This window comes from Culex quinquefasciatus, chromosome 1, assembly GCF_015732765.1.
Source record: "Culex quinquefasciatus strain JHB chromosome 1, VPISU_Cqui_1.0_pri_paternal, whole genome shotgun sequence".
NCBI lineage: Eukaryota > Metazoa > Arthropoda > Insecta > Diptera > Culicidae > Culex > Culex quinquefasciatus.
Window position 1 is genome coordinate 23,688,020 of NC_051861.1, and position 27,716 is coordinate 23,715,735.

The following is a 27,716-nucleotide window of genomic DNA, read 5'->3' on the forward strand; positions in this document are numbered from 1 at the left end:
TACAAAATCTAATATCGACTTTTTTGCTTTATTTCACCACTTTCTTCCACTGCTACGTGTTTGCTTGATTTTCAAATGATTCCTTCTATTTTTCTTCTTCTAGCATGTTTTTTTTTTTTTTCTTACTTTTTTAAGAACACGCGGCTTTACAACAGTATTTTCTTAAAACTTACATTCTGTTCCTTAGGTCTCTGAAAATGCGTTTACACTAGTTTTCTCGCTTCCCAGTTTAATTTTTCCTTCTTTTTTGTTTTGTTTAATTATTTCGGATGGCGAAAGCCTGCGAAAGCCACACCAACAAAGTGCTTTACTAATGTTATCCTTAATTACTAATTTCACGGACTTTCTGCTTTCGCATGGTTTTGTTTTGTTCTATAAACTTCTTTCCTTTATTTTTATTTGTATTTCTCCTCCTACAATAACAAAGTCACGCACACACATACACACGCGCGCACACGCAACTTTTGCTGTCAAGTGCTTTCTTTTACTAGTTTAGCAAACAAGTTGGCGCAAGCAACGAAAAAATGCACTACTTTTACTAGCGTGTGAGTGTATGTAAGAGTGTGTTTACTTATCTGTTACACCAACAAAAAAAAACATTTCAATTACCAACCAAACATCCGATCAAACGCGCTCGTGCCATCTATCTCTCTCTCTCTCTCTCTTTCTCTCTTTTACGCATGTTTTTGTACGCAAAATTACAAAGTTTCTAAACTGAAAAATATTCTGGCATCTGCGGGGTAGACAAAAGGGGGAAAGAAGAAGAAAATAACCAATTTGAGAAATGGAACATTTAGAGAAAATAGATTATAAAAAACTATTAATTTTTAAGGATTAATATGTATCATTTTTAACAAGTACGGCTACAACCAGAATGTTTGCAAGATTTTTGAAGTTAAACTCTTTATATCAACAAAAAAAAAATGCTTGATTTTTAACACCCAGAGAAGGAACAGAAAACATTTTTTAGTCAAGCTGAAAGGAGAAGAAAAAAGGAAAAAATAGTGACGGAAAAACAAAAAAATTAAAGTAACGAATTATGAATTCAACAATAATGAACAGATGGTTTATAAAGTAGACATTACAGGCATACAGACTCGAAAACCAAATACCAAAATTTGTATGACGATTTTCCACGATCCAAACAAAAACAGTTTTCTTTTTTTTGTATGAACAATTGTCCACGAGGGGTAACCACGGTGCTCAAAATACCGTTATTATGAAAAAAAATATGCACTCCGAGATTTTGGGGTCTATCGATTCCTTACACCATAGCGCATCTCTGTGCAAAAAATAAAAACATTCGCTGATGTAGTTTTCGAGATACAGCCCTTTTAAGATGTTACACCCGATTTTTAATAAGAAAACCAAAACAATCAATACAATTTCAGCACTTTAAAGAATATGCATTTCGAGATAATGATGTTTTTTGCTTCATATGACTGTCAAGTATCTCTGGGCCAAGTTTCAGAAGGTTTGCTGATGTAGTTCTCGAGATACAGCCATTTTAAAATGTTATTTCCGTTTTTTTCAAAGAAAATCCATGAAATCAACTTAATTTCAGCATTTTAAGGAATATGCATTTCGAGATAATGATGCTTTTTGCTTCATATGACTGTCAAGTATCTCTGGGCCAAGTTTCAGAAGGTTTGCTGATGTAGTTCTCGAGATACAGCCATTTTAAAATGTTATTTCCGATTTTTTCGAAGAAAATCCATAAAATCAATACAATTTCAGCACATTAAAGAATATGCATTTCGAGATAATGATGTTTTTTGCTTCATATGACTGTCAAGTATCTCTGGGCCAAGTTTCAGAAGGTTTGCTGATGTAGTTCTCGAGATACAGCCATTTTAAAATGTTATTTCCGATTTTTTCAAAGAAAATCCATGAAATCAACTTAATTTCAGCATTTTAAGGAATATGCATTTCGAGATAATGATGCTTTTTGCTTCATATGACTGTCAAGTATCTCTGGGCCAAGTTTCAGAAGGTTTGCTGATGTAGTTCTCGAGATACAGCCATTTTAAAATGTTATTTCCGATTTTTTCAAAGAAAATCCATAAAATCAATACAATTTCAGCACTTTAAGGAATATGCATTTCGAGATAATGATGCTTTTTGCTTCATATGAGCGTCAAGTATCTCTGGGCCAAGTTTCAGAAGGTTTGCTGATGTAGTTCTCGAGATACAGCCATTTTAAAATGTTATTTCCGATTTTTTCGAAGAAAATCCATAAAATCAATACAATTTCAGCACATTAAAGAATATGCATTTCGAGATAATGATGTTTTTTGCTTCATATGACTGTCAAGTATCTCTGGGCCAAGTTTCAGAAGGTTTGCTGATGTAGTTCTCGAGATACAGCCATTTTAAAATGTTATTTCCGATTTTTTCAAAGAAAATCCATGAAATCAACTTAATTTCAGCATTTTAAGGAATATGCATTTCGAGATAATGATGCTTTTTGCTTCATATGACTGTCAAGTATCTCTGGGCCAAGTTTCAGAAGGTTTGCTGATGTAGTTCTCGAGATACAGCCATTTTTAAATGTTATTTCCGATTTTTTCAAAGAAAATCTATAACATCAATACAATTTCAGCATTTGTAAGAATATGCAATCCGAGATAATGATGAATTTTGCTTCATATGACTGTCAAGCATCTCTGGGCTAAGTTTCAGAAGGTTTGCTGATGTTGTTTTTGAGGAACAGCCGAATTAATTTGCTATTTCCGACTTTTAACACCGATTAAATAGATTTTCTTTGAAAAAGTCGGAAATAACATTTTAAAATGGCTGTATCTCGAGAACTACATCAGCAAACCTTCTGAAACTTAGCCCAAAGATACTTGACAGTCATATAAAGCAAAAAACATCATTATCTCGAAATGCATATTCTTTAAAGTGCTGAAATTGTATTGATTTCATGGATTTTCTTTGAAAAAATCGGAAATAACATTTTAAAATGGCTGTATCTCGAGAACTACATCAGCAAACCTTCTGAAACTTGGCCCAGAGATACTTGACAGTCATATGAAGCAAAAAGCATCATTATCTCGAAATGCATATTCCTTAAAGTGCTGAAATTGTATTGATTTTATGGATTTTCTTTGAAAAAATCGGAAATAACATTTTAAAATGGCTGTATCTCGAGAACTACATCAGCAAACCTTCTGAAACTTGGCCCAGAGATACTTGACAGTCATATGAAGCAAAAAGCATCATTATCTCGAAATGCATATTCCTTAAAGTGCTGAAATTGTATTGATTTTATGGATTTTCTTTGAAAAAATCGGAAATAACATTTAAAAATGGCTGTATCTCGAGAACTACATCAGCAAACCTTCTGAAACTTGGCCCAGAGATACTTGACAGTCATATGAAGCAAAAAACATCATTATCCCGAAATGCATATTCTTTAAAATGCTGAAATTAAATTGATTTCATGGATTTTCTTTGAAAAAATCGGGAATAACATTTTAAAATGGCTGTATCTCGAGAACTACATCAGCAAACCTTCTGAAACTTGGCCCAGAGATACTTGACAGTCATATGAAGCAAAAAACATCATTATCTCGAAATGCATATTCTTTAAAGTGCTGAAATTGTATTGATTTCATGGATTTTCTTATTAAAAATCGGATGTAACATCTTAAAAGGGCTGTATCTCGAGAACTACAACAGCAAACCTTCTGAAACTTGGCCCAGAGATACTTGACAGTCATATGAAGCAAAAAGCATCATTATCTCGAAATGCATATTCTTTAAAGTGCTGAAATTGTATTGATTTCATGGATTTTCTTTGAAAAAATCGGAAATAACATTTTAAAATGGCTGTATCTCGAGAACTACGTCAGCAAACCTTCTGAAACTTGGCCCAGAGATACTTGACAGTCATATGAAGCAAAAAACATCATTATCTCGAAATGCATATTCTTTAAAATGCTGAAATTAAATTGATTTCATGGATTTTCTTTGAAAAAATCGGAAATAACATTTTAAAATGGCTGTATCTCGAGAACTACGTCAGCAAACCTTCTGAAACTTGGCCCAGAGATACTTGACAGTCATATGAAGCAAAAAACATCATTATCTCGAAATGCATATTCTTTAAAGTGCTGAAATTGTATTGATTGTTTTGGTTTTCTTATTGAAAATCGGATGTAACATCCTAAAAGGGCTGTATCTCGAAAACTACATCAGCGAATGTTTTTATTTTTTGCACAGAGATGCGCTATGGTGTAAGGAATCGATAGACCCCAAAATCTCGGAGTGCATATTTTTTTTCATAATAACGGTATTTTGAGCACCGTGGTAACAGATTCCCAAAAAAGTGTTCAACATAACCTCAAATGGCCGGGTCTGATCTCCACGAACAAGCCGTGTAGAGGGATGCCATTTTCTTCAAAGGCGGTGTCTGTATGTTCTAGACAAAAAGTCTGTAGGTAGCTTGTTTTTTGTATACATAACTATTTTTTTAAGGACCTCTTAGGTGCTGCGATCACGTTAGGGGCCGTCCATAAACCATGTGGACACTTTAAGAAGGGGGAGGGGGTGAGAGGAAGGCATCAACCACCTAAAGATGGATTAAGTAAGGTTTTTTATAGGGATTTCAGATATCCAATCTTTCCAATTGATTTTTTACTTCAGAAGTACTTTTGAATTTTGAAAAAGGGACTAAGAAAAAATCTCGAAATTGTCAAATGAAGTTTCAAAAACCATGTTTAGATGCAAAACCAAACTTGCATTGGTAAATGACTTAACACATTTTTTGATACACCGATTTCAAGTTAGATGCATTTTAAGGTGAAATGTTTCGAAAAAGTGCAGGCCTGCTCAATCGTTTTGGCTAAATTTTCACAAGACAACCGATTTCATCTATGATATCAAAAAAAGGTTTTCGGACAACTGGGAAAATTTCCTACATTTTTTTTAAATTAGTTGATCGGACTCTTGGTTGTCGAGAGCATCTTAAAGTTTAAATTTTGTGAAATATTAGATTTTCCCAGTGTGATCTAATGAGACCTCATTTTTCAACTCGCGATACCTCGAAAACTATTGAAACACTTATTTTGAACGTTTACAAATGTTGGGCTGGATTTGAAAAAAATAAAATAAGGCCGTTGCAAATATTTTTCAAAGTTTATGTCACTACTTCAAAGCCGGCCTGAATAATCAGGAAGGGCAAAACATATTTTTTCGAAAAGCTTCAAAATTTTAATGACAATTTAAGTTTAATCAACCGAAAACCAGTTAACGGAACACATCAACCATAGCTTTTGCATCCAGATTTCTGTTACAGTCATTTTAGTTTCTTCAAAACTACGGGAACTATCGATATAATTTTTCATTCATCCCCTAAATTACTGTCTTCATCGTTATTTACAACAAAGTTTGACTATTTTTACAGTCGGATTCTTGCAGGATTGGGTCCGTAAGTTTGACAATTTTGTAATAAGAAGAAAACAACTTCCTTGGTTGCTGTGCACCCTTAAAATGCATTTTTCTGCGTTTATAATCATATTTAGCATGTTTGAACTCCTTTGAAGACATTTTAAATTTTCATGAAATACCAATGTACAGTCCCACAATTTTTTTTTTCGAGAAAAAAAAATTCCGTCAATACATCGATTTTTTTGAAAACTAATGATTGGAAAGCAACTGGACGCGTATAAAATACATTTAAAAACACTTTTTTCATGCAAATGTTGAAACCTAGGCTTGCGATTTCAATTTATATATATATATATATATTTACGCATTACGCATCATTGTCCCATATATTTTTCTGGCGATTTTCACTTTTTAACATTTTACAGTCATACCACATATTCGGAACACCCACAAATTCGGAACACTTTTATGATAATTTGTCAATAGCATGCCAAAAGTAGCTTTTCTGTCGACCTTACTATTTTTAGAACCTTCATTTGGACATTATCTTGCTATTTCACTAGTAAAAGTAGTACTTTTTGAACAAAAAACTTCATTCCAAGACTATTTTGTCCAGAGCAGCAAAGCACTGCCTCCAAATGGCCTGTTTCATAATTGTGGGATGTTATTGTGCCCCCCACAATTGTGGAACACCTGAATTTAACTGATATTTTCACAAAAAAGTCATCAAACCATGTATAAAACATCACTAAGCGTAGGAAAAAAGTGTTCCGAGTTTGTGGATTTCAAGGGTCAAAGTAATTCTTCAAAAACTTCATATAAAAGTTAAAATTTGCAGATGTTCGATACAGCATTCGAAAGATCGCAAGAAAAAGCTTTCAAATGAAGGTAAAAGCGAATCATTAAGTTCAATTATCGATGTGCTATGATTTTTATAACATTGGCTGAACCGTTCCGAATACACTCAACCCCCGGTGATTGGTCACTTTTTCGTTTGACAGTTTTTAGTTTGTACCCCGTTTGTTAGTCAAAGTCAAACTAAAAAGTGACGAACTGTCACTTTTTACACGGCGCTCACGCACACTATCAAAACAAACGTTTGGTAGTGTGTGTAAACTCAGTGTAAAAGGGGTGTCAAACTAAAAAGTGACCCCGTTCGTTTGACAACAGTTGGTGTCAAACCATCGGGGTTTGAGTGTATGTGGAATGACTGTACTTTGCTTTAAAAAAAAAACATAAAATCTGGTTCTTTGTAAGGACAAACTGTAAAAACAACACCATGTCTGTATGTTCTAGAGGTGGGCAAAAAAAGAGCGAACCGCTCAAAGAGCCGGTTCACTGAAAAGAGCGAACGAACCGTGGCTCACAAAAAAAGAACCGCGGTTCTTTTTTAGACTCCGCTCTTTTGAAAGAACTGTTTAATATGGCATGATTTTTGTTATAAATATAATTTATTGAATTTCCAATAATTGAGCAATTCTCTACCAAAACAGGAAATGGATTTTATTTTTTTTTTTTATTTGGCTCAAACTTTGTGGGGGCCTTCCCTATGGCCAAATATGCTATTTTGTGTCATTGGTTCACCCATACAAGTCTCCATACAATTTTGCCAGCTGTCCATTCAAAAATGGTATGTAAATATTCAAACAACAGTAACTTTTGAGTGAATTTTCTGATCAATTTGGTGTCTTCGGCAAAGTTGTAGGTATTGTTGAGGACTTTTGAGAAAAAAATAGGTACACGGAAAAAAAATTGCAGATTTTTTTATCAACTTTTTTTTCACTAAAACTCAATTTCCCGAAATATGTATTTTTTGATTTTCGAGATTTTTTTATATGTTTTAGGGGACAAAAATCCGCAACTTTTGAGCCATAGAGAAACATGGTCAAAAAATCTGCCGCCGATTTATGAATTTTTGAAAAAATAGTGATTTTTGAAAAAAATCGAAGTGTCATGCAAAAACAAGTTTGACATTATTTTTTAATGCAAAATTGAATTTGCAATCGAAAAGTACTTTACAGATTTTTTGATAAAGGGCTCCGTTTTCAAAATATAGCCACCGAAAAAAAAGTTGATAAAAAAATCTGCAATTTTTTTTTCCGTGTACCTATTTTTTCTCAAAAATCCTCAACAATACCTACAACTTTGCCGAAGACATCAAATTGATTAGAAAATTCACTCAAAAGTTACAGTTGTTTGAATATTTACATACCATTTTTGTATGGACAGCAGCCAAATTTGTATGGAGACTTGTATGGGTGAACCAATGACGCAAAATAGCTTATTTGGTCATAGGGAAGGCCCCCACAAAGTTTGAGTTAAATAAAAAAATTCAAAAAAATAAAAATGGTCGAAATCGGCCGATTTCGTAGTGTGCAACTGATTATTCATTAAAGTAAAAAACTTTCAAATTTTAATGAAAATAGAAGTCTTATCCACTGAAAACAATTAAAAGCACTTTGGGATCGATCAAAAATATTTTGATTTTTGGTGAAATTTCGTTGCATAGTACCTAATAAAAAGTTTTTTTTTGGTTTAAAAAAAGTTCATCAATACTTTGATATTTTAAAAACTGATGATTGCAAAACAACTGGGAATGTGTAAAATGCATTTTTAAACTCTTTTTTCATTAAAATGTCTCACTTTTATTTTTTTGTGACTTTGGCCAGAGTTGAGGGACATAAACTTCAAAAAATATTTGGTATGGCCAAATTTATAAAAGTTCAATGTGAAATAACTTATAAAATCACACGATTCTTGTAAACTCCCTATTTATTCAAATTTTGAAAAAAGAGCGAAAGAGCCGTTCAAAAGAGCGGTTCTCTTTAGAGAGCGAACGAAAATGAGCGGCTCCTAAAAAAGAGCGGTTCTGCCCACCTCTAGTATGTTCCATCGTAACACTTCTATGTATGGGTCATTCTCCGCCAACTCACACGAAATCGGAAAAAGTTGCCCGACCCCTCTTCGATTTGCGTAAAACTTTGCTCTAAGGTGTTATTTTGGTTACTAATCACGAACCCGAGGTCCATTTTTCGATATTTCGTGACGGTGGGGCGGTCCAACCCATTTCATTTTTTTGGTTTTTTACTAAGACACGTTTTTAGTGATTTGTACTGCCGTTCTACGCATAATTGTCCCATGTCAGTTTTGGACGATTTTGACTTTATGACATTTTTAAGTTTAAATTGATGTGTACTTTGAGAAAAACACATAAAATCTGGTACTTTGTTCGGCAACTCATTAAAAACAACAGCAAGTCTGTTTGTCCCATCGTTGTACTTCTACGCATAATTGTCCCACCAAGTATTTTCATACACGGAATCATTAGTTTTACTAAGCATTATGTCTTGTTTACCTGTTATATAGCAAGAGAATCACAAATAAGGGTAATACACTGCTAACTGGGGCGATTAGGGACACATAGGGCGAATAGGGATCCACGGGACAATTATGCGTAGAAACACAGAAATCGGTCGAAAAATTTCAATCGCGTTTTTCTCAGTTGCACTTTTTTGAACATGGGACAATTATGCGTAGAACGGCAGTGTAGCTCGCAACCGTGAAGAGATAGAAATTTGGTGCTAAGGGACTTTTGTGTAAAATTAGACGCCCGATTTGATGGCGTACTCAAAATTCCGAAAAAAGGTATTTTTCATCAAAAAAAAAGTTTAAAAATATTTCTTGTTCTTGTTACTCAATTGTCAAAAATCGTGAGACTTGTCATTTTATGGGAAATTAAATGTACTTTTCGAATCCGAAATAACCCAGAAGGGTAATTTTTTCATTTAGAACAAAAATTTTCATTTTAAAATTACGTGTTTTTTCTAACTTTGCAGGGTTACATTTTAGAGTGTAACAATGTTCTTCAAAGTTGTAGAGCAGACAAAAAATTTTTTTGATAAATAAACATAAGGGTTTTGCATATATTCTTCACGAGTTATCAGAATTTTACCAATTTGTTTTTTTAAAAAGATTTGATTTTAACCAGTTTTTCGAATTTTTAACCCCTAAAACTCAATCGTGTGCGTTTGAAAGTATTTTTTCGGAAAGTTCAGCTAATTTTGCATAAGAATGACCCCTTGGACGATTGTTAACACTGTTAACTCGTGCATTGCAAGAATCAGATTTTTTTTCAAAAAAAATTGTAGTGAGTGAGTGTATACGGTTTGTTTTTGTTTTTTTTTTTTTTTTCGAAAAATCCCCACATACAAGCAGTGCACAAGCCACAACAATCGTCCAAGGGGTCATTCTTATGCAAAATTAGCTGAACTTTCCGAAAAAAATACTTCCAAAAGCACATGTTTGAGGAGTTTTTGGGGTTAAAAATTCGAAAAACTGGTCAAAAATGGTCAAAATCATAACTTTCATAATTCCGCTAACTCGTGAAGAATACATGCAAACATGTCTATATATCAAAATTTTTGTTTCTGTCTCTATCAAATTTTTTTTGTTTTTGTCTGCTCTACAATTTTGTAGAACATTGTTACACTCTAAAATGTAACCCTGCAAAGTTAGAAAAAACACGTAATTTTAAAATGAAATTTTTTGTTCTAAATGAAAAAATTACCCTTCTGGGTTATTTCAGATACGAAAAGCACATTAATTTTTTTTTGACAGTTGAGTAACGGAAAATGGCAGCGATTTAAAAACTATTTTTAAACTTTTTTGATGAAAAATACGCTTTTATTCGGAATTTTGAGTACGCCATCAAATCGGGCGTCTAATTTTACACAATAGTCCCGTTGACAACAAATTTCTATCCCTTCACGATTGCGAGCTACAAATCACTGAAAAACGTGTTAAAATTGAGGTGAAAAGTCATCGTTTGTGATTGGACACTCAATAATATTTTAACTGAATGAATGTACGTGGAAAAGAAATTTGAATAAATATAAATTAAAAAAAAAAACTGAAAAACGTGTCTTAGTAAAAAACCAGAAAAATGAAAGGGGTCGTACCACCCCACCGTCACAAGATATCGAAAAATGGACCTCGGATTCGTGATCAGAGACCAAAATTACCCCTTAGAGCAAAGTTTTACGCAAATCGAAGAGGGGTCGGGGCAACTTTTTCCGATTTCGTGTGAGTTGGTGGAGAATTACCCGCATAATTGTCCTACCAAGTTTTTTCTTTCACGGAATCATTTTCTTTCACGGAATCATTAGTCGGTAAGCTGCCAACTATTAGGCACATTATGCGTAGAACGGCAGAATTTAAGATTTCAAATCACGATCATAAAATCCCATTTTGAGGTACAGATTTTCGAATATTTTCATGGCAGCTTTGTATGGACGGCCACCAAATTTGTATCGAAACTTGTAGGGAGAAAGCAATGATGATTGGTTTTTGGCTATTTTTGCATCCGCTTTTCGTAAGGCGTCATCCAAAAATGACGTACTATTTCAGCGGCTGAGGGTGTGTGACAATCCACATAACATGATAAGATTTTGTATTGGAAAATAGATCCGAAGAGGACGATAAGGGCCAAAGTTCAAAAAAAAATTAAAAAATCTTTAGTACATAAGAAAAGGGCAAAGTTTAATACACTTTTTAGCAGTAATATGAAACCTGCTGTTTATTCGACCGTATCAATAAATTTTTAGGTTAGGTTTTGGCTTTCGGTCTGTTTGGGGAATCAAAACACTTGTATGTTCTCTTCATCCGACGTTTCGACCCGTTTTGGGCCTTTTTCAAGGAATCTAGGGGTAGATTTATTGGGTAAGGCACAAAAACATAAAAAATGTACACTTATGCTAGGCTTACCGAAATGGGAGTGTTTGTCGTTAGGGGATGCTCCGTCAAGCACATTTCGGTAAGCCTAGCATAAGTGTACATTTTTTATGTTTTTGTGCCTTACCCAATAAATCTACCCCTAGATTCCTTGAAAAAGGCCCAAAACGGGTCGAAACGTCGGATGAAGAGAACATACAAGTGTTTTGATTCCCCAAACAGACCGAAAGCCAAAACCTAACCTAAAATTAATATGAAAAATCATAAAAAAAGGTTGTAAAATAATTAAAATTTGAGAGAAAAAAAAAACTTCATGGTTTGTGCAAGAGAGGCTTTAAGGATGGATGAAAATAACGATAAAATTAGCAAAAGCATAAAGTTGACTCACACTCTTGAAGTGTAACGGGAAGCACACAACCACATACACAAAAATACGGTAAAGCAGTGAACAGCTTAGCAGGTTACTATTGTTTATGTTTTTTAAAACTATTTTTCTATTCAAACGGTTCCAATTGTTGTGCCAGTGATGCCAAAAACTCAATAGTAAACAGTGAGCTGTCGAAGAAAAAACAAAAAAGTACAGTGAAAGATGTTTTTTTAAAAAAATGAGTATGAAACCTGCGTTTTTAAATCTGTTCAAACAAAAAAAAACACACGCAAAAGAGTGGTGTAAAGTGAGCACTTTTGTCAGAGATATTTTGTTTTATTTTTGTGAGATGCAAAACAACTCAAAAGGAACGTGAAAAATATATGTGCATTAATGGGTTGGATGGAAACTGACAAAAAGTCAATGAAAGCGTCTTTTTTGCTACTTTCCGCACGCTGACTGGTTGTTAATTCTAGCATCAATCGCACACACTCACTCGTCGTCACACTTGCCCAAGTCCCACTCACACACACACACACACTCATTCGCTCTCTAAAGTTACTAGGAAACTACCATTTCGTTCACCGACGAACTGTTGGCCAGGTTGTTTGCCGACTTGAGGGAATCGTTGAGATCGCGCCGGAACGCCGACAGGTTCTGGGTGAATCTGTTTTCAGAGGAAAGTTACGTTAAATTTAGGTTTTCCAGGAACACAAAGCCAATCTTGAAAGTACCTGTCCCGATTTCGAATGTGCAGATTCCGCTCGATGCCGTCCATGAGCGCGTCAAACAGGCAGGCCATCGACTGCTGCTTCTCGAGCGACTGCGAGTGGATGATGTTTTCGCGGAGTTGTCTGAAAGGCAAACAAGTTCAAGTATGATGCGATCCCACCAAAGCTTTCGTAGAAAAAAAAATAACTCTCACCTAAAGTAGTCCTCGTACAGCAGGAGCAGCACCAGCAGCGGCCGCGACATCGACCACTGGTTCTTGCAGTCGTCGTACATGACGATGTTGAGCAGCGTCGACAGCAGGTTCTGCAGGATCTCCGGGTGCAGCTCCATCACCTTCAGGAACACGTTGTTCTCCGGCAGGACGCTCTGGCGCACCTTTTTGTTCGGGAATGTCGTCACCAGCAGCATGTGCTTTTCTGTGGAAACAAGGTTTGGAAATTTCAACGTCATGATTCGAATTCCCGGACGCTTCGAAACCCGGACACTTCATCTTGTTTTATTAATTATTTGGATATAAGTTCGCATAATGAATGTCAAACTGTGTTATTCGATTAATTCTAACATCAACTTTCATTTAAAGTTTTTTTGAACGCTGTAGTTAATGCCAAAACAATAAAATAAAATAATATTAAAAGTTTACCAAAAATGCGAAACATTTCACTGAAATATTTCATAGGCGTCCGACGCAACGGGAAGGCACAACAGAAATGTATGGTTTTGATTTCTTTAAATTCTAGCATTTTTTATATAAAATATCGATTGTTTTGATGTTAACAGCTTAATTGAGACCTAAAGAATGCCATTCACTAACACTTCAGTCCAAATTTGTGCAATTCATTTGCAAAAAACGTGTGTCCGGGAATCGAAGCAAACGTGTCCGGATTTCGAATCAGCTTTTATCAGTGTCCGGGGTTCGAAGCACAACAAGTAATTTTAATTTTCAAATTCTGATGAAAAATTGTTAGAAAAGACATATTTTGCTTGCATTCTCTTAAAACTGACTGTTAATACTACATCCTGATGATATTTCTTCATTTCCAACTTATTACATGATTTTTTGACAGCTATAACAAAAACTAACTTAATCCACCTATGTGGTTGGAGCCTTCCTCACTCATTACCAACAATGGCTGATTTGATGGGGTTGTACACACATTTCATCTATTTTTTAGATTCGGATTAAGAAAGTACATAAATATCACTTAAGTGACCATATCTCGAGACAGGGTTGCCAGATCATCAATGTTTTGGACTTGTTGAAAAGGTTTTTTCATAACCTAACCAACGATGGGTCGGATGGTGGATCCGGACCTGGTTAACATACATTTAAGTGAGATCCGGCTTCAAAAAAGTACATCAATATCACTTAAGTGGGTATATCTCGAGACAGGGTTGCCAGATCTTCAATGTTTTGGACTCGTTGGAAAGGTCTTTTGATGACCTAACCAACGATGGGTCAGATGGTGGACCCGAACATAGTTTACATACATTTAAGTGAGATCCGGCTTCAAAAAAGTACATAAATATCACTTAAATAGCCATATCTCGAGACAGGGTTGCCAGATCTTCAATGTTTTGGACTCGTTGGAAAGGTCTTTTGATAACCTAACCAACGATGGGTCGGATGGTGGATCCGGACATAGTTTACATACATTTAAGTGAGATCCGGCTTCCAAAAAGTGCATAAATATCACTTAAGTGGACATATCTCGAAACAGGGTTGCCAGATCTTCAATGTTTTAGACTCGTTGGAAAGGTCTTTTGATAACCTAACCAACGATGGGTCGGATGGTGGATCCGAACATAGTTTACATACATTTAAATGAGACCCGGCTACAAAAAGTACATAAATATCACTTAAGTGGACATATCTCGAGACAGGGTTGCCAGATCTTTAATGTTTTGGACTCGTTGGAAAGATTTTTTGATAACCTATCCAACGATGGATCGGATGGTGGATCCGGACATAGTTTACATACATTTAAGTGAGATCCGGCTTCCAAAAAATGCATAAATATCACTTAAGTGGACATATCTCGAAACAGGGTTGCCAGATCTTCAATGTTTTAGACTCGTTGGAAAGGTCTTTTGATAACCTAACCAACGATGGGTCGGATGGTGGATCCGAACATAGTTTACATACATTTAAATGAGACCCGGCTACAAAAAGTACATAAATATCACTTAAGTGGACATATCTCGAGACAGGGTTGCCAGATCTTTAATGTTTTGGACTCGTTGGAAAGATTTTTTGATAACCTATCCAACGATGGATCGGATGGTGGATCCGGACATAGTTTACATACATTTAAGTGAGATCCAGATATATGTGAAAACACATTTTTATACATAACTTTTGAACTACTTATCGAAACTTCAATCTTTATAAAACTCGATCTATGGGACCCTTAACCAAGTCGAATGCAACAGGTTCGGGTCAAATCGGTTCAGCCAGTGCCGAGAAACATGAGCTAGTTTGTTGGTCACATACATACATACACACACACATACACACACACATACACACAGACATTTGTTCAGTTTTCGATTCTGAGTCGATATGTATACATGAAGGTGGGTCTACGACGTTTTTATACAAAGTTCATTTTTAGAGCAGGATTATAGCCTTACCTCAGTGAGGAAGGCAAAATGATATGCTACTAAATGTCCGGATTTCGAATCATGACGTTATTTATGGTGGAAATAATTCTTAATTCTTGTAATCTTAGAAAACCTACGGTTAGGGCGCGACCTACATAATCATATATCATACATTTAGTTTGAAATAGCCAAAAACGTGTTTTGAAAACCTTTGATTTTTTTTTATTCAAATTTGATACCGTCAACAGGGGTGACATTGGGTCTGGGAGGTAAGATTGGGTGATACAAAAATGCTGAAATTTGTTTGACCCAATCTCACGCCCAGACCCAATGTCACCCACGAAAATTATTTTAAACCTTTTTTATAAAGAGCATCATTTTAAAATTTTAGGTACTTTCAGGTGAAATTTTTCGAATAATGATTAGTTTTTTGCAATTTAAAAAACTTCTTGAAGTAGAAGCACCCCCACAAACATATTTCGAAAAGCTGAGCAAATTTCATACAACATTCCTTTTTAGACATTGTCGTCTGCTGCTTGTTAAGATACAGCCCAAAAGCTTAAATTTTGTAAAAAAAAGTTTCTCTCAGTGTCATCTAATAAGCCCTCATTATTCAACTGACGATATTTTAGTATCTAGTACGATATGTTGGTTCGATTTTCAATGTAAATAAGACTTCTGCAAAATTTAAAATAATATAATTACAAATTGGTGTCTTCGGCAAAGTTGTAGGTATGGATATCAAAAGGGCGTAATATTGAATGTTTGGTCAAAGTCTGAAAAGGCAGAATATAGAGAATTTTCTTAGCTCTTCAAAAATATTTTTTTCTAAAGTGGGCAAACATTGTCACTATTTTTAAAAAATCAATAACTGCGACTATTTTGAAAAAAGTTACATAAATATGGCTATAACTTGAAAACGGTGCCTTTTATCAAAATTTCACTGAAGTACTTTTTGATTGCAAATTCAATTTTACATCAAAAAATGAAATTGAAAATTTTTTGCGACCAATATTTCGATTTTTTGAAAAAAAATGTATTGATTCAAAAAATTATAACTCGGTAAAAGATTTTTTGCCCATCCTGTAAATTTCTGAAAAGTTGGCATTTGATGTCCTCTAAAACATATCAAAAATTTAAAAAATACTGTTTTTTTGCAAACCAAGTTCTAGTGACAAAAAGTTAAATAAAAAATCACCAATATTTTTTACCGTGTTTCATTTTTTTCAGTGTAGTCCATATTGATACCTACAACTTTGCCGAAGACACCAAATCGATCAAAAAATTCCTTCAAAAGATACAGATTTTTGAATTTTCACATATAATTTTTGTATGGACAGCTGCCAAATTTGTATGGAAAATTATATGGAAAAACTAATGATGCAAAATGGCTTCTTTAGGCATACCAAAGAAACCAAAAAAGTTTCAGTCGGATTAAAAAATACAGATAAAATCGAATGACCGAAATCTCAGAGAATTGCTCCACTTCGGAAGAAACCGGTCGGGGAAAAATAAAATGGACAACAGCGGCACCGTAAGCAAGCCAGAAAGGATGAAGAAAAGCCCCAAGAAATCGTTCCCTTTTCTTTGTTCTGTTGTTCGTAAAGCCATTGTTTGTTAAGCTCTTTTCTTGGGAGGTGCGAATTGGCCCTCAACATTGAAAATCGAACCAATTGTTTCCAAGATATCTCAAGTTGAAACATGAGACAAAATCAAACTTGCAATCGAAATGTACTTTCACCGAAAAGTTCTAATCATTACCCTAAAACACTGTCGAAGACATCAAATCGATCAGGAAATCCTCCTCAATGTAATGTCAATGAAAATGTCAATGGGAAAACGAATTTTGCCTAATGACTTTTTTTGACATAGGGAATGCAGGGAAATGAATAGAAAAGCTTCATAATTTGCGAAATCGTTGAGAACCAATCAGAAAACAAAAAATCAATCAGGCCAAACTAGTCCTCAAAAAGCCAAAACCCTCCCACAAAAATGACAATTATAGAATTCGACAAGTCCTTCTTAGCGTGTAAAAGAAAAACCAAAACAAACACCTCAATTCATTCAGCTCTGACCCGGGTAGGCGTAAGTCTATAAATAGCACACATTGTCTCCCTCTCTCTCTTTCTCTCTGCTTTTCGCTCATGCGCTTCGTCGCGCACCCTTCTGGCTTCACACACCCCTTCAAACACGGCCCCAGCTGGGCGCTATCGTTCGCATCCAAGCGCTCCGACCTTCAACCGGTTCTATGGTGTAATGGTTAGCACTTTGGACTCTGAATCCAACGATCCGAGTTCAAATCTCGGTAGAACCTGACGTGAAAGTTTTTTTTTATTGGGGAACTTTTTGAAGATCAATTTTGATTGAGTCTTGGAGGTTCGCGAAAATTTTCAATTTTCAGACGCGCCGTTGGCTCACTTCTAGTGCCGTTTTTACTGACTACTCATCACTCAGGGTCGACATTGTACGTACCTTTTAGCTGCAACTGCTTGAAAATGTACGTCACGATGTAGTCCAACGTTGCGCAGCAACCGGAACCGACGAGTACGTCTGCAAGTCGATCAAAATTAGGATTTCAATTCGAAGCCAACCTGTGGAAACGACTAACCTAACGCATTCAATCCCTTGGATATACTCTCGAGGATGTACAGAAACACGGGCGGTTCCAGCGTGGACAGGTAGGTGATGTGGTCCTGAGCGAGGCACTCGATCAGAATGTAGTACGCCTGGGACAGTTTGGGGTAAACCTGCAGAGAGAACGCGATAAGTCGCTTTGTTTGAATTAGGTTGAAGTTTGACTTACCAGAATGTCGTCGTGCGCGATCGACAGGATCAGCTTGGCGGTCATGTTCAGCACGTTGTCCAGCGCGTCGTCTCCGTACAGTTTGAACACCCCAAAATTCACGTAGTTGCCGCTGAGAATCGCCTTCAGCATCTGGAAGCACACCGCGTACCCCTTCAGCTTCATCGGGTAGATCTGCTCTTTGGGAACCTCCAGCGACAGGATTCGCTCACCTTTTGAGATCAAGCCATTAATTTTTTTTTTTGCAAAAAAGACATCTATCAAATCTTACCGTAGCAGCAAATCAACTTAGACGTCTCCCGGAACAAGAGAATTCCGTTCGGGCTGGACACGTCAAACTGCAACCGCTGCGATCGGTTGTACACCAGCTCGGCAAACAGCTTCAACACCGGCGTAGTGACGGCCGGATCGTGTGCCCACAGCTCGATGGCACGAATCAACAACGGCGAGTAGTCCGGATAGCTAAACGAAACAATCAAATCCATATCAACGGTCCATTGCCTCCAGAACCATTAAAGATTGTACTCACAACCAATCGAACAGCATCATGTACGGGTTCTTCGCGTTGAACGCGTGCGTCAACCCGCGCAGATCGCGCGACAGCCCGATCAGCTCCTTGCGGGCTTCCTCGCTCGGGAAGCTCATCATGACCATGTTCTCGATCGTGTTCGTCAGCGGCATCATGAACGTGTTGAAGCGCTCGACGTCCTCGGACAAGTCCACCATCAGCAGCCGGCCCAGGCAGGTGTAGAACATGCTGCGGCAGCGGGACGCACTGACGGCGCCGGTTCCGAGGAAGGAAAAGTGCTCGCGCTGGTGGGGGGGAAAGGGGATGGTGATTTTATTAATAATCTGTCGGTTTTACCTATCTGTCACGATTTCATTTTAAAAACTTTGTTTAGGAGTATAAAAGAACAATTTTTGCACATTCAAAATATGTTTTGTGTTTTAGACTTCAACACTTAACGTGCAGGTCGCTTTTAATTTTTCTTAGAAGATCAATGTTTGTAAACGAAACGAAACAAATTAAGTGGTTCTTAGCAAAATTAGCGAAAAAATCAATTAATATTTCTAACACTACTTGTGATAGTGTTGCCAGATTGTAGTTCGAAAAGTTATTAGTTTTCGTTTTACGGAGCTAGGTGGGGGACACGGCCTCAAGTCAGTCCAAGTTCGGTTTCTTGTGGAAAAAAGTAGTGGCCTAACTAGTATTGCATACAAAGTGAACACCACCGGAGTATAAAGGGGATCGGGAGGGAGAAGGTGAAAGAAAATTAGTGTAAGTGTGAGTAGTAAGAACTTGGATGACTTGAGCAGTTACGTTAATCTAAGTTTGACACTGAATGAAGGATATCTGAAAGATTGCTGATATTATTGTTTACAGCTATAAAGCTTATTTTTCTAAGTACAATGTCCCTTTGTACGACCACAAAGAGTTTAAAATGGATTTTTAAATCAATTTTGAAAAATTAACCTCGCGGTCCTTCTTGACAGAAAAGCTCCTACTTGACAGCTCGTTCCAAGGGGACAATAATTGATCCATCGAAAAAATGCTGTCTTGTCAAAAAAAAATTTGCATTTAAATGAAAAAAAGTTATCAGAAATGGGTTTTAATCGTGTTTTTTACCGTAGTACATAAAAATTTACATAGGGCTTAAGTACCCAATCGCAAGGCAAACATTCCTTTACCTTGTTTTTAAACCTGACTTGCCGCTTCCAAAACTAATAAACAAATTTAACAGTTCATACTTTACAAGTTGATCACTCGTCGTTCAGAAGACTATTTCGTGCCTTCTATTTCATTAGGGCACACAAGCCTTGCAAACAAGCGCGCATCCCTATCATACATACCTTATGTAAACTGTCATTTGAGTGAATGAGATAAACTCCTGTTCACAAAACCCACGTGTCCCTTTGAAATGTTAGGCTCCATTTGATCGTCAAAACTCCAATAAATCCTCGATATAAATATAATCCGAAAACCGTTAGTTCAACCACAGACAACAGATTACTACAAGCTTACTACAAGCAATAAAAAGCATAAATTTTCGAATAACACAATTTGATTTGATTTGCTAACCCATGATTTGGCATCACTGCTGTCGCTTATTTTCATCTGTCATGTTTTCGGGCCAAATCGCAGCAAGCGAAGCAAACAAAAAGAATTTGCAAGTAAACAATCCCCGGATTCGTGAAAGGAAGAAACTTTTGAGAATTTTGCCATCCTGAACCGAGTTAGTATGACCCGGATCAACAAGAAGACGGTTCCAAGAGCTGTGCAGCCAAGGACCAGATGCTGAAGAAGGAACACAAGCCAAAAGGTGCGATTTTTGGTGGCGATGACTGTTGTTTGACCCGCTGGAAGTCGGCAACGCGATGTCCAAGGAGGTCATTTGGCGGATGATCCTGGCGTAGGTGCTGTTCGACGTGCTGGTGGAGCTGAAGGTAAGAGGATGTTAAATGTCCCGTAATGTCATTGGCCAATGAAATTCACGCAATCTGGCAAGGATTTTTTTTTGAAAATGATCGCGTACAACAAGGAGGAGATTCGCGTTCGTGTCCTGGTTGCTCTGTGTCAAATACGTCCACCCGGTCCTCCCGGTGGTGATTCCACCGAAAAGTTGGTCGAGGCCTGCCGGAAGTTCTTGATTAAGCCGGATAATTTTGCTCAGGCGCGGATTTCGCACGGATGGCAATTTTGATAAATACATTAATTGAGAGAGATAGAATTACTTTCAAGTAATTAAGAAAAATATTATCAGGAATTACGATAATTTGTTTTTTCCTTCGAGTGCAAGAATTTTATTTTATTTTTAATTGAATTTTCTTCTGAAAATGTTTGTTTGTATTTTCTTGTACGAAACGTCGAAAAATGAAGATGAAGATTATGTAGAAATTATTTTTTATATTTTTTTTGTCATTTCTTAACATCTCCGGCTCTGAATATTTAATTTCTTTTGAGTTTTGAGTAATGATTTTTAACCTTATTTATTAACCTTATTAATTTAATACTGGATTTATTCAATTTTTAATTTTGTAAATCAAATATTACAAACTTTTCCCGAAGATTTAGACATTAGAATGGGTAACAAAAACTATTATTGGGGTTTGTTCTGGTGGGCGCCAAATATGAGCTTGATTGGATGTAACAGAAGCTGGCCTCCACTTTCGAATTTTGGAATGGAATTCAATCGGTAGAAATTTTTTTTTTCTAAATATAAACATTCTCGGCGAAAATAAAAAGATCAGAACATTCCAATTCAAAGCTTCAGAAATTCAAAAATTCGAAAAAAAAATTTTAAATAGTTTTTATTATAAAACAAAAATCAAAATTCATACTCATTTTTTCCAAATTTCTAAAATTATAATTTAAAAAATCTGAAATTTCGAAATTCAAAATTTTAGCAATCTGAAATTCAAAATACCAAAAGTTTGGGTAATCCAAAATTTGAAGATTTAAAAAATCAAAATTAAAAAGTCAAAATTATCAAATTCAAAACAATATACAAAAAAAATCTCAGATCTAAAATAATTTGAGTATTCTTAAGCTTATACATTCTAAAATTCGTAAATTCTTAAATTCTGAAATTCTGAAATTCTGAAATTCTGAAATTCTGAAATTCTGAAATTCTGAAATTTTTAAATTTTTAAATTCTTAAATTCTTAAATTCTTAAATTCTTAAATTCTTAAATTCTGAAATTCTGAAATTCTGAAATTCTGAAATTCTTAAATTCTTAAATTCTTAAATTCTTAAATTCTTAAATTCTTAAATTCTTAAATTCTTAAATTCTTAAATTCTTAAATTCTTAAATTCTTAAATTCTTAAATTCTTAAATTCTTAAATTCTTAAATTCTTAAATTCTTAAATTCTTAAATTTTTAAATTCTTAAATTCTTAAATTCTTAAATTCTTAAATTTTTAAATTCTTAAATTCTTAAATTCTTAAATTCTTAAATTCTTAAATTCTTAAATTCTTAAATTCTTAAATTCTTAAATTCTTAAATTCTTAAATTCTTAAATTCTTAAATTCTTAAATTCTTAAATTCTTAAATTCTTAAATTCTTAAATTCTTAAATTCTTAAATTCTTAAATTCTTAAATTCTTAAATTCTTAAATTCTTAAATTCTTAAATTCTTAAATTCTTAAATTCTTAAATTCTTAAATTTTTAAATTCTTAAATTCTTAAATTCTTAAATTCTTAAATTCTTAAATTCTTAAATTCTTAAATTCTTAAATTCTTAATTTCCTAAATTCTTAAATTCTTGAATTCTTAAATTCTTAAATTCTTAAATTCTTAAATTCTTAAATGTTTTTATTTTTTAATTCTTAGTTCTTAAATTATGGAATTTCACAATTTTTGAAGTCCTATTTTATGAAAGAGATTTTGAAATTATGAGAAGACATTATTTTAAATATCGGAAATTAAATTTCTTTCGGAGTGAAATTTTAGCGAGGATTTTTGGATTACAAACTGTATGAAAATTCTTAAATTTTAATATTCAGACTTTTAATAATTAAAATTTTATCATATTATAATTTTAGATTTTGATTTAATTTTGAGGTTATATTTTTGAAGTTAAATTTTTAGGTTTTTAAATATTGTATTTTCTATTTTGAAGATTTTTTTTCATGACCCTTGCCTTGACCGTCTCTTGAGGATTTTTTTTTAAATGGATTTATTGCTTTCATTCTTTTGGAGCCTTTAAACATAAAACGAGTTTTTTAATCAAGTACTTTCTGAATTATGTAGTTTTTTTTTTATTAAAAAATAAAATTTCTTAAATGTTGGTCGCGATATTTTCTATATGGCGTGGATTTCGCGCGGTTTCGGATTTTAGGTCGGCGCGGATTTTTTTTTTCGACTCTCCCGTAACAACCCTGCAAATCATTATGAAGCTGCAACTTGTGGCCGGCAAGAATGATTTTAATGACTATTATGAAGAAAAACACGAAGAAGAAGAAGAAGCTCAAAGGATGCTCATTGATTTCACCTTAAAGACAATTTGAAAATTATACAAAATTTTGGAAAATATAAATGTTTGAGAATTAGATAATAGGTCTATTCCCGTACTGCAGAATTCTGCAATTCTGCACAAAAACGGCAGCAGAGCGTTCCCGTACTTTTCTGCAACAAAAGTAACTTTTCTCTCAGGCAGAACTTCTGCAATGAGAGAGGTAGAAGTTGCAGCAAAACCGTTCCCGTACTTTTCTGCAAGCTCTCTCTTCTCTTTCTTGTTGAAAAGTTACTGCAATTTGGTGCGATGGATGTTGAGTACACGCTTACATAAAATTTGCAAGTTGGGTGAAATCAAGCATTTTATTACTAGTTGTAATAATAAATTATTTTGGGGTAGTTTTTTATGTCTGGTTTTATTGAGAACGATTTCTTTTAGGTTAACGATTTCAGGCTTAGTTCATTCATGTAAATGATAAAGCGATTTTTTTAGTGTTATTATTTTTACCTGATAAAACTTAAGCCATAGTGTTACAGCACGGCTAGTACCCCAACAAAAAATGTACTTTAGAAACAAATAGTTTTTAAAAACTTTTAAAAGACACATTTCTTTTGTTTATTTAGGAATTATTTTTGATCATAAATTGATTTTGAAGATACTCAATATGTGTGTTAAAACAATAGGTAAATTTAATTGGCAAATCATAAATTGTACCTTTAACGGCGCTACCAATTTGTATATGAACCAAATTAACCAAATTGTCGAAATTAAAATTCTGAAACTCTGAAACTCTAAAATTCTCCATTTTTTAAATTGTTTTAATTCTTAAATTCTTAAATTCCTAAATTCCTAAATTCTTAAATTATTCAATTCTTAATTTCTTCGCCATCTTGAATCATAACAAATACACATTTTTTGGAGTCATATTTTAGGTTAGAAACACAAATTTAGACGATTTATAGATTGAAAATTTTGACTGTTTCTATTTTATTTATATTTTTATTTTAAAATTTTTGATTGACATAATTTTTTAATATTACTTATTTTTGAAGTTATAATTTCTTAAATTTCTTTTTTTTTTTGATGTTCTGCGCTCATAAATATTCAATCTTTTGTTTTTTGCTTCCATTTTTTTCGACTTTTTTTAAATTTTAAAAATTAGGATTTTTCGAAATTTTAATCATTTTGAAATATTTAGTTTTTAATTATTTGAATTTATAAACTTTGAATTTGTGATATATTATTTTTTTTTATTTTACTGAATTATTTGCATTTTTAAAATTCTCAAATATCTGATTTATGTTTTTAAAAGTTTCTCAATTTGAAAATATTAGTTTTTTATATTGTTGTTTATGGATTTCTTAATTTCCAGATTTCTTAATTTATGTGTTTTAAAATTGAGTTTGTGATATTTTTTTTTTAATTTGCCAATTTCGCTGCGTTACCGTTGTTCTCTCATGTGACATCCAGTCATAATTTATTTATGTTATCCATTCAAACATTCTGCTATTAAAACATGTATTTTTGGTCCCTTCTATATTAAACCTTTGTTTGTCTTTTTTTAAATTATATTTATTAAACGTACCTGCCACTCTCATTTGTAAAATTGTTTACCTAATGTAAAAGTTTTGAGTTGTTTCTTATGTATAATTTCTACCTAAACATAATTAATTTCTAGTTACTTAATAAATAATACATCCTTGATTTTTTTTTAAATAAAATGTTGTGCTGCATAAAAAAATTAATTTCCCTTTTCTAGAGGCAAACTTGTTACAATTACTTTTTTGGCAACCATTTTTTTAATATTTTGAAATAATTAAAAAACTTTAATACCCAATTTGAGTAAATTCACTCAACTGTGTGCAATATTGCAGAAAATGTACTGGAACGCGCTACCCAGGCAAAAGTTTTGCCGCTTCTCTCCTTGCAGAACTTCTGCAACAGAGAGAGATGAAGAGAGCGAGCTGAAAAGTACGGGAACGTGCTGCAAAAAAGTGACTTATGCTGGCTGCAGAATTCTGCAGAAGCTGCAGAAATTCTGCAATTCTGCAAGTACGGGAATAGACCTAATAATTTTCAATGAAGTTTGTTTGGGATTTCCGACTTGGATGTTGGTTGAAAAACCAAAAAATCCAGACGAATTTTAGCAAATTTCCGACTTGAAAAGTCACCTTGCTAGAGGTAATTGCAACAAACAAAAGTGTTAACCTTACCGTAAGATACTTTTTTCAAAAACTTTGCCAAACTCACCGTGTGATTGTTCAGCATAAACTGTATCTCGTCGAGCTTGATCAGGCGCCGGATCGAGCTGAACGTCAGCGTCAGATCGTTCAGCAGCGTCAGCGTCTTCCGGATGATCTGCTCCGAGTGGCCAAAGTACTTGAGGTTGGTGATGATCTTCCTGCTGATGACGGTCAGCAGCGTCGTCTCGTCGTTCACGCCCAGCACCTCCGACAGCCGCTTGAACATCTTGAGCTTCTGCAGGTGCTCGTTGATGTACACCTTGCGGACCTGCTCGAGGAAGCACATGATGGCGAATTCGAGCTTTTCGCAGCCGCACGCGGGGAGGCGCGAATCGGTCAGGGTCATCAGCTGGAGCACGCGGATGATCATGTCGCCGTCCAGGAGGTCGTGATCGTCGTGCGAGTAGGAAATGCGTCCGCTGATGGCGGCACCGATGATGTACACGAGCCAGGTGAGCTGTCCCTCGCACGTTTGGATGTCCAGATGGTGGGTGGCGGAGGTCGGAGGTGAGGAGAGGATTTCCTGATAGCGACCGGCGGTTTGGTCGAACAGTTGGATGAGCAAGGCGCAGGTCTTTTCGTACTCGCACCGTCCGATCGTCGAGAACTGCTCGAGCTGCTGCTGAACCATTCCGGTGTCGTCCAGTGGATCTTCGAGACCTTCGCGCAGGATGACCGGCACGGATTCGAGCTTGGACGTGACGTACGCCTTGGTGACCTCGGGCGTGTACGTGTCCAGGAAGTGCGGCTCGGAGGATTTCACGTACGGCAGGGAGGCGATTAGGCGCTGCCACAGCGAAAGAAGGTAGTGAATGCTGTTCGGGGCGAATTGCCACATCTGTAGCGATTGAACGGTAAACTTGGCGATCAGTTGGATTGCTTCCGGGTAGTTTTCAACGGTGACGAGTTCCCCGAGCTGGAAGTTGGACTTGAGCCGGGCCAGCAGGCGGCAGAATTCGTGGTAATTTTCCGGATCGCTGAGGCCGTGGGATGATTTCAGGATGTCGGTAGCTCCTTTGACGAGCTTCGCCAGAAACTTGATGCGTTCGGTGTTGTTGAAGATCGATCGCCGAATCGAAGTGATTTGAACCAAGCAGGACAGGGCCAAGCAGGAAAGCCGTGCCGGTAGGACGTGGTACAGGTCGAAAAACAGCTTCACAGAGTCCGACTCGAGGAAGGCTGGCCGCCAGTTGGTCGGGATGTGTACGGTGGACATGTCGTCGGCAGATTCGTCCGCCGAGGTGCCCACAAAGTCAAAGCTGAGACAGTTGCGGGCCAGGTTCAGCAGATGCGTAAACAGTCCGTGCTGGGCTTCGTCCATGTACTGGCTCGCGGTGGCCGTTTTGCAGCAGTTGTCTTTGGCCTGGCTGAGCAACGTACAGGACAGAATGAAGATGTCGTACAGCTGCGAGTCTCGGTACAGGCATGCAATCTTGCGATGTTTGGTGAACGTTAAATTACACGCCGTTTCCGCCAGCTGGTTCATCTCGACCGTCAGCTGGGACAGAATCTGCACTCCAATCATGCAATGCTCCACGGAACCACCGAGAAACTCCTTAACGTCCGATACGATGTTCCTGAAGACGTACTCATCCTCGTACAAATCAACCCAGCACAGCTTGGTAATCTTGACCAACAGCGCAATTAGCGCCTGAATCACAAACGACTGCAGGTTTGGATGGGTTGCCAAATAGTTCAGGATGTAGTTCCGGATGTCGACCCGTTGCTGCATGCTCAGCGCCTGGATGTTCTTCGACACCAGCTTCGTCAGCGTCGTCGCCGCCAGCAACTGCGAATAGCTGGAATTGCTCCGCTCCAGCAGCTGCTGACACTTGGGCAACGCGTCCGGATCCTCCTGAAACAGGTACAGAGCCTTTTCCGCTTCCGCCCGCGCTTGCCCGTCCTGCGATTCGTAGAACTGCTTGCACAGCAACTCCAACTGTTGCACATCCTACGAGAAAATAAGCCCAAATTACCACACCAGTCCCGCCGGAACTCAAATCCCCCCAAAACTTACCATCCTAAATGCCCTCTCGAACTCCCAGCTCCAACCAGAAGATTTCAGTCAATTCACGCTCGTCCGCGGTCACACGCACCGGCGCTGGAAGCTTAAAGCATTACCAACCGGAAAGTTGCCGATGGGCACACACTCGTCCTCGTCCTCCTTCTCGGAACACTATTCTCCGGTGTTTTAATTTTTTTTTTATCTTTCTCCAATGACAAGGGGAAAACTGGGAGAAGGGGGCCTGCGATTTCACTTCTCTCGACAAAGCCGAAACTTAATCGCCCGAATTTCGTCCTTTCTTTTCCCCCGAACAGAAAGGAAAAAAAAACAACGGTCCTCAACCGGAATCTACTCTACTCACTGGGTGCGCGCAATCTAACCCGGGGTGGCCACACAATCTTCCGTGCGTCGACGATTCTTTCCCGTTGACGAGATGGCTTGATTGTTCCGCCGATGTGATCTGAAAACGTTCAGCAAGCTGTCAAAAAAAAAATCATTTTGCCCACCCCGGCACCAGTGTTGCCACTTTTTTCTATGGGAAGTCTGTATTAGCTCGGGAAAAGTCTGTAGATGGTACTTTTTTTGTTATGTTGGAAACTTAAAATTTAAATAAATTGCTGAGATCGTTTTCAAGCAAACGTACTTTTTTTATTGGCCACACCCGGAGAGGCAGTATCAAAAACCATGAATTTTGATATATATTGCCTCAATTTGTATGGTTCCGTAAATGTCCTCCCGGGAGAACCTTCCCCAAGGCACTGCCACTCTGGGTGTGGCCAATCCTGTGAAAATGATCATTTTCTTTACCATTACCAGAAACCATGCATTTTGATGCCCATATTGCCACAATTTGTATGGATCGATAAATGTCCCCAGTAGTACCTT

The 27,716-nt window shown here is 36.2% G+C and overlaps 1 protein-coding gene, 1 long non-coding RNA gene and 1 other non-coding gene across 6 annotated transcripts; 1 reads left to right on the forward strand and 2 right to left on the reverse strand.

Annotated features, from left to right (window-relative positions):
* On the reverse strand, positions 1–27,312 carry LOC6031557 (exportin-7). Of its 4 annotated transcripts, none has more exons than XM_038261065.1 (11): positions 26,844–27,312; positions 24,834–26,777; positions 18,157–18,440; positions 17,899–18,089; positions 17,628–17,839; positions 17,433–17,571; positions 17,297–17,374; positions 12,417–12,639; positions 12,226–12,345; positions 12,065–12,158; positions 1–733 (listed from the first exon to the last, which is right to left on the reverse strand). In XM_038261065.1, the coding sequence occupies exons 1-11, from the start codon at positions 26,844–26,846 to the stop codon at positions 710–712; spliced, it is 3,312 nt and encodes a 1,103-aa protein (XP_038116993.1). In that variant the 5' UTR covers positions 26,847–27,312; the 3' UTR covers positions 1–709. The 4 variants fall into 4 exon arrangements, with proteins under 4 accessions (XP_038116993.1, XP_038117008.1, XP_038116998.1 ...); XM_038261080.1 differs by having other exon boundaries at positions 1–975; XM_038261070.1 differs by lacking the exon at positions 1–733 and adding an exon at positions 11,046–11,679.
* Positions 11,046–11,195, reverse strand: LOC119769202. The gene is made up of 2 exons (XR_005278298.1): positions 11,158–11,195; positions 11,046–11,093 (listed from the first exon to the last, which is right to left on the reverse strand). It is a non-coding gene; the product is annotated as an uncharacterized LOC119769202 (long non-coding RNA).
* On the forward strand, positions 17,067–17,138 carry Trnaq-cug. Its single transcript has one exon. It is a non-coding gene; the product is annotated as a tRNA-Gln (tRNA).
* Positions 27,313–27,716: the final 404 nt, after the last annotated feature.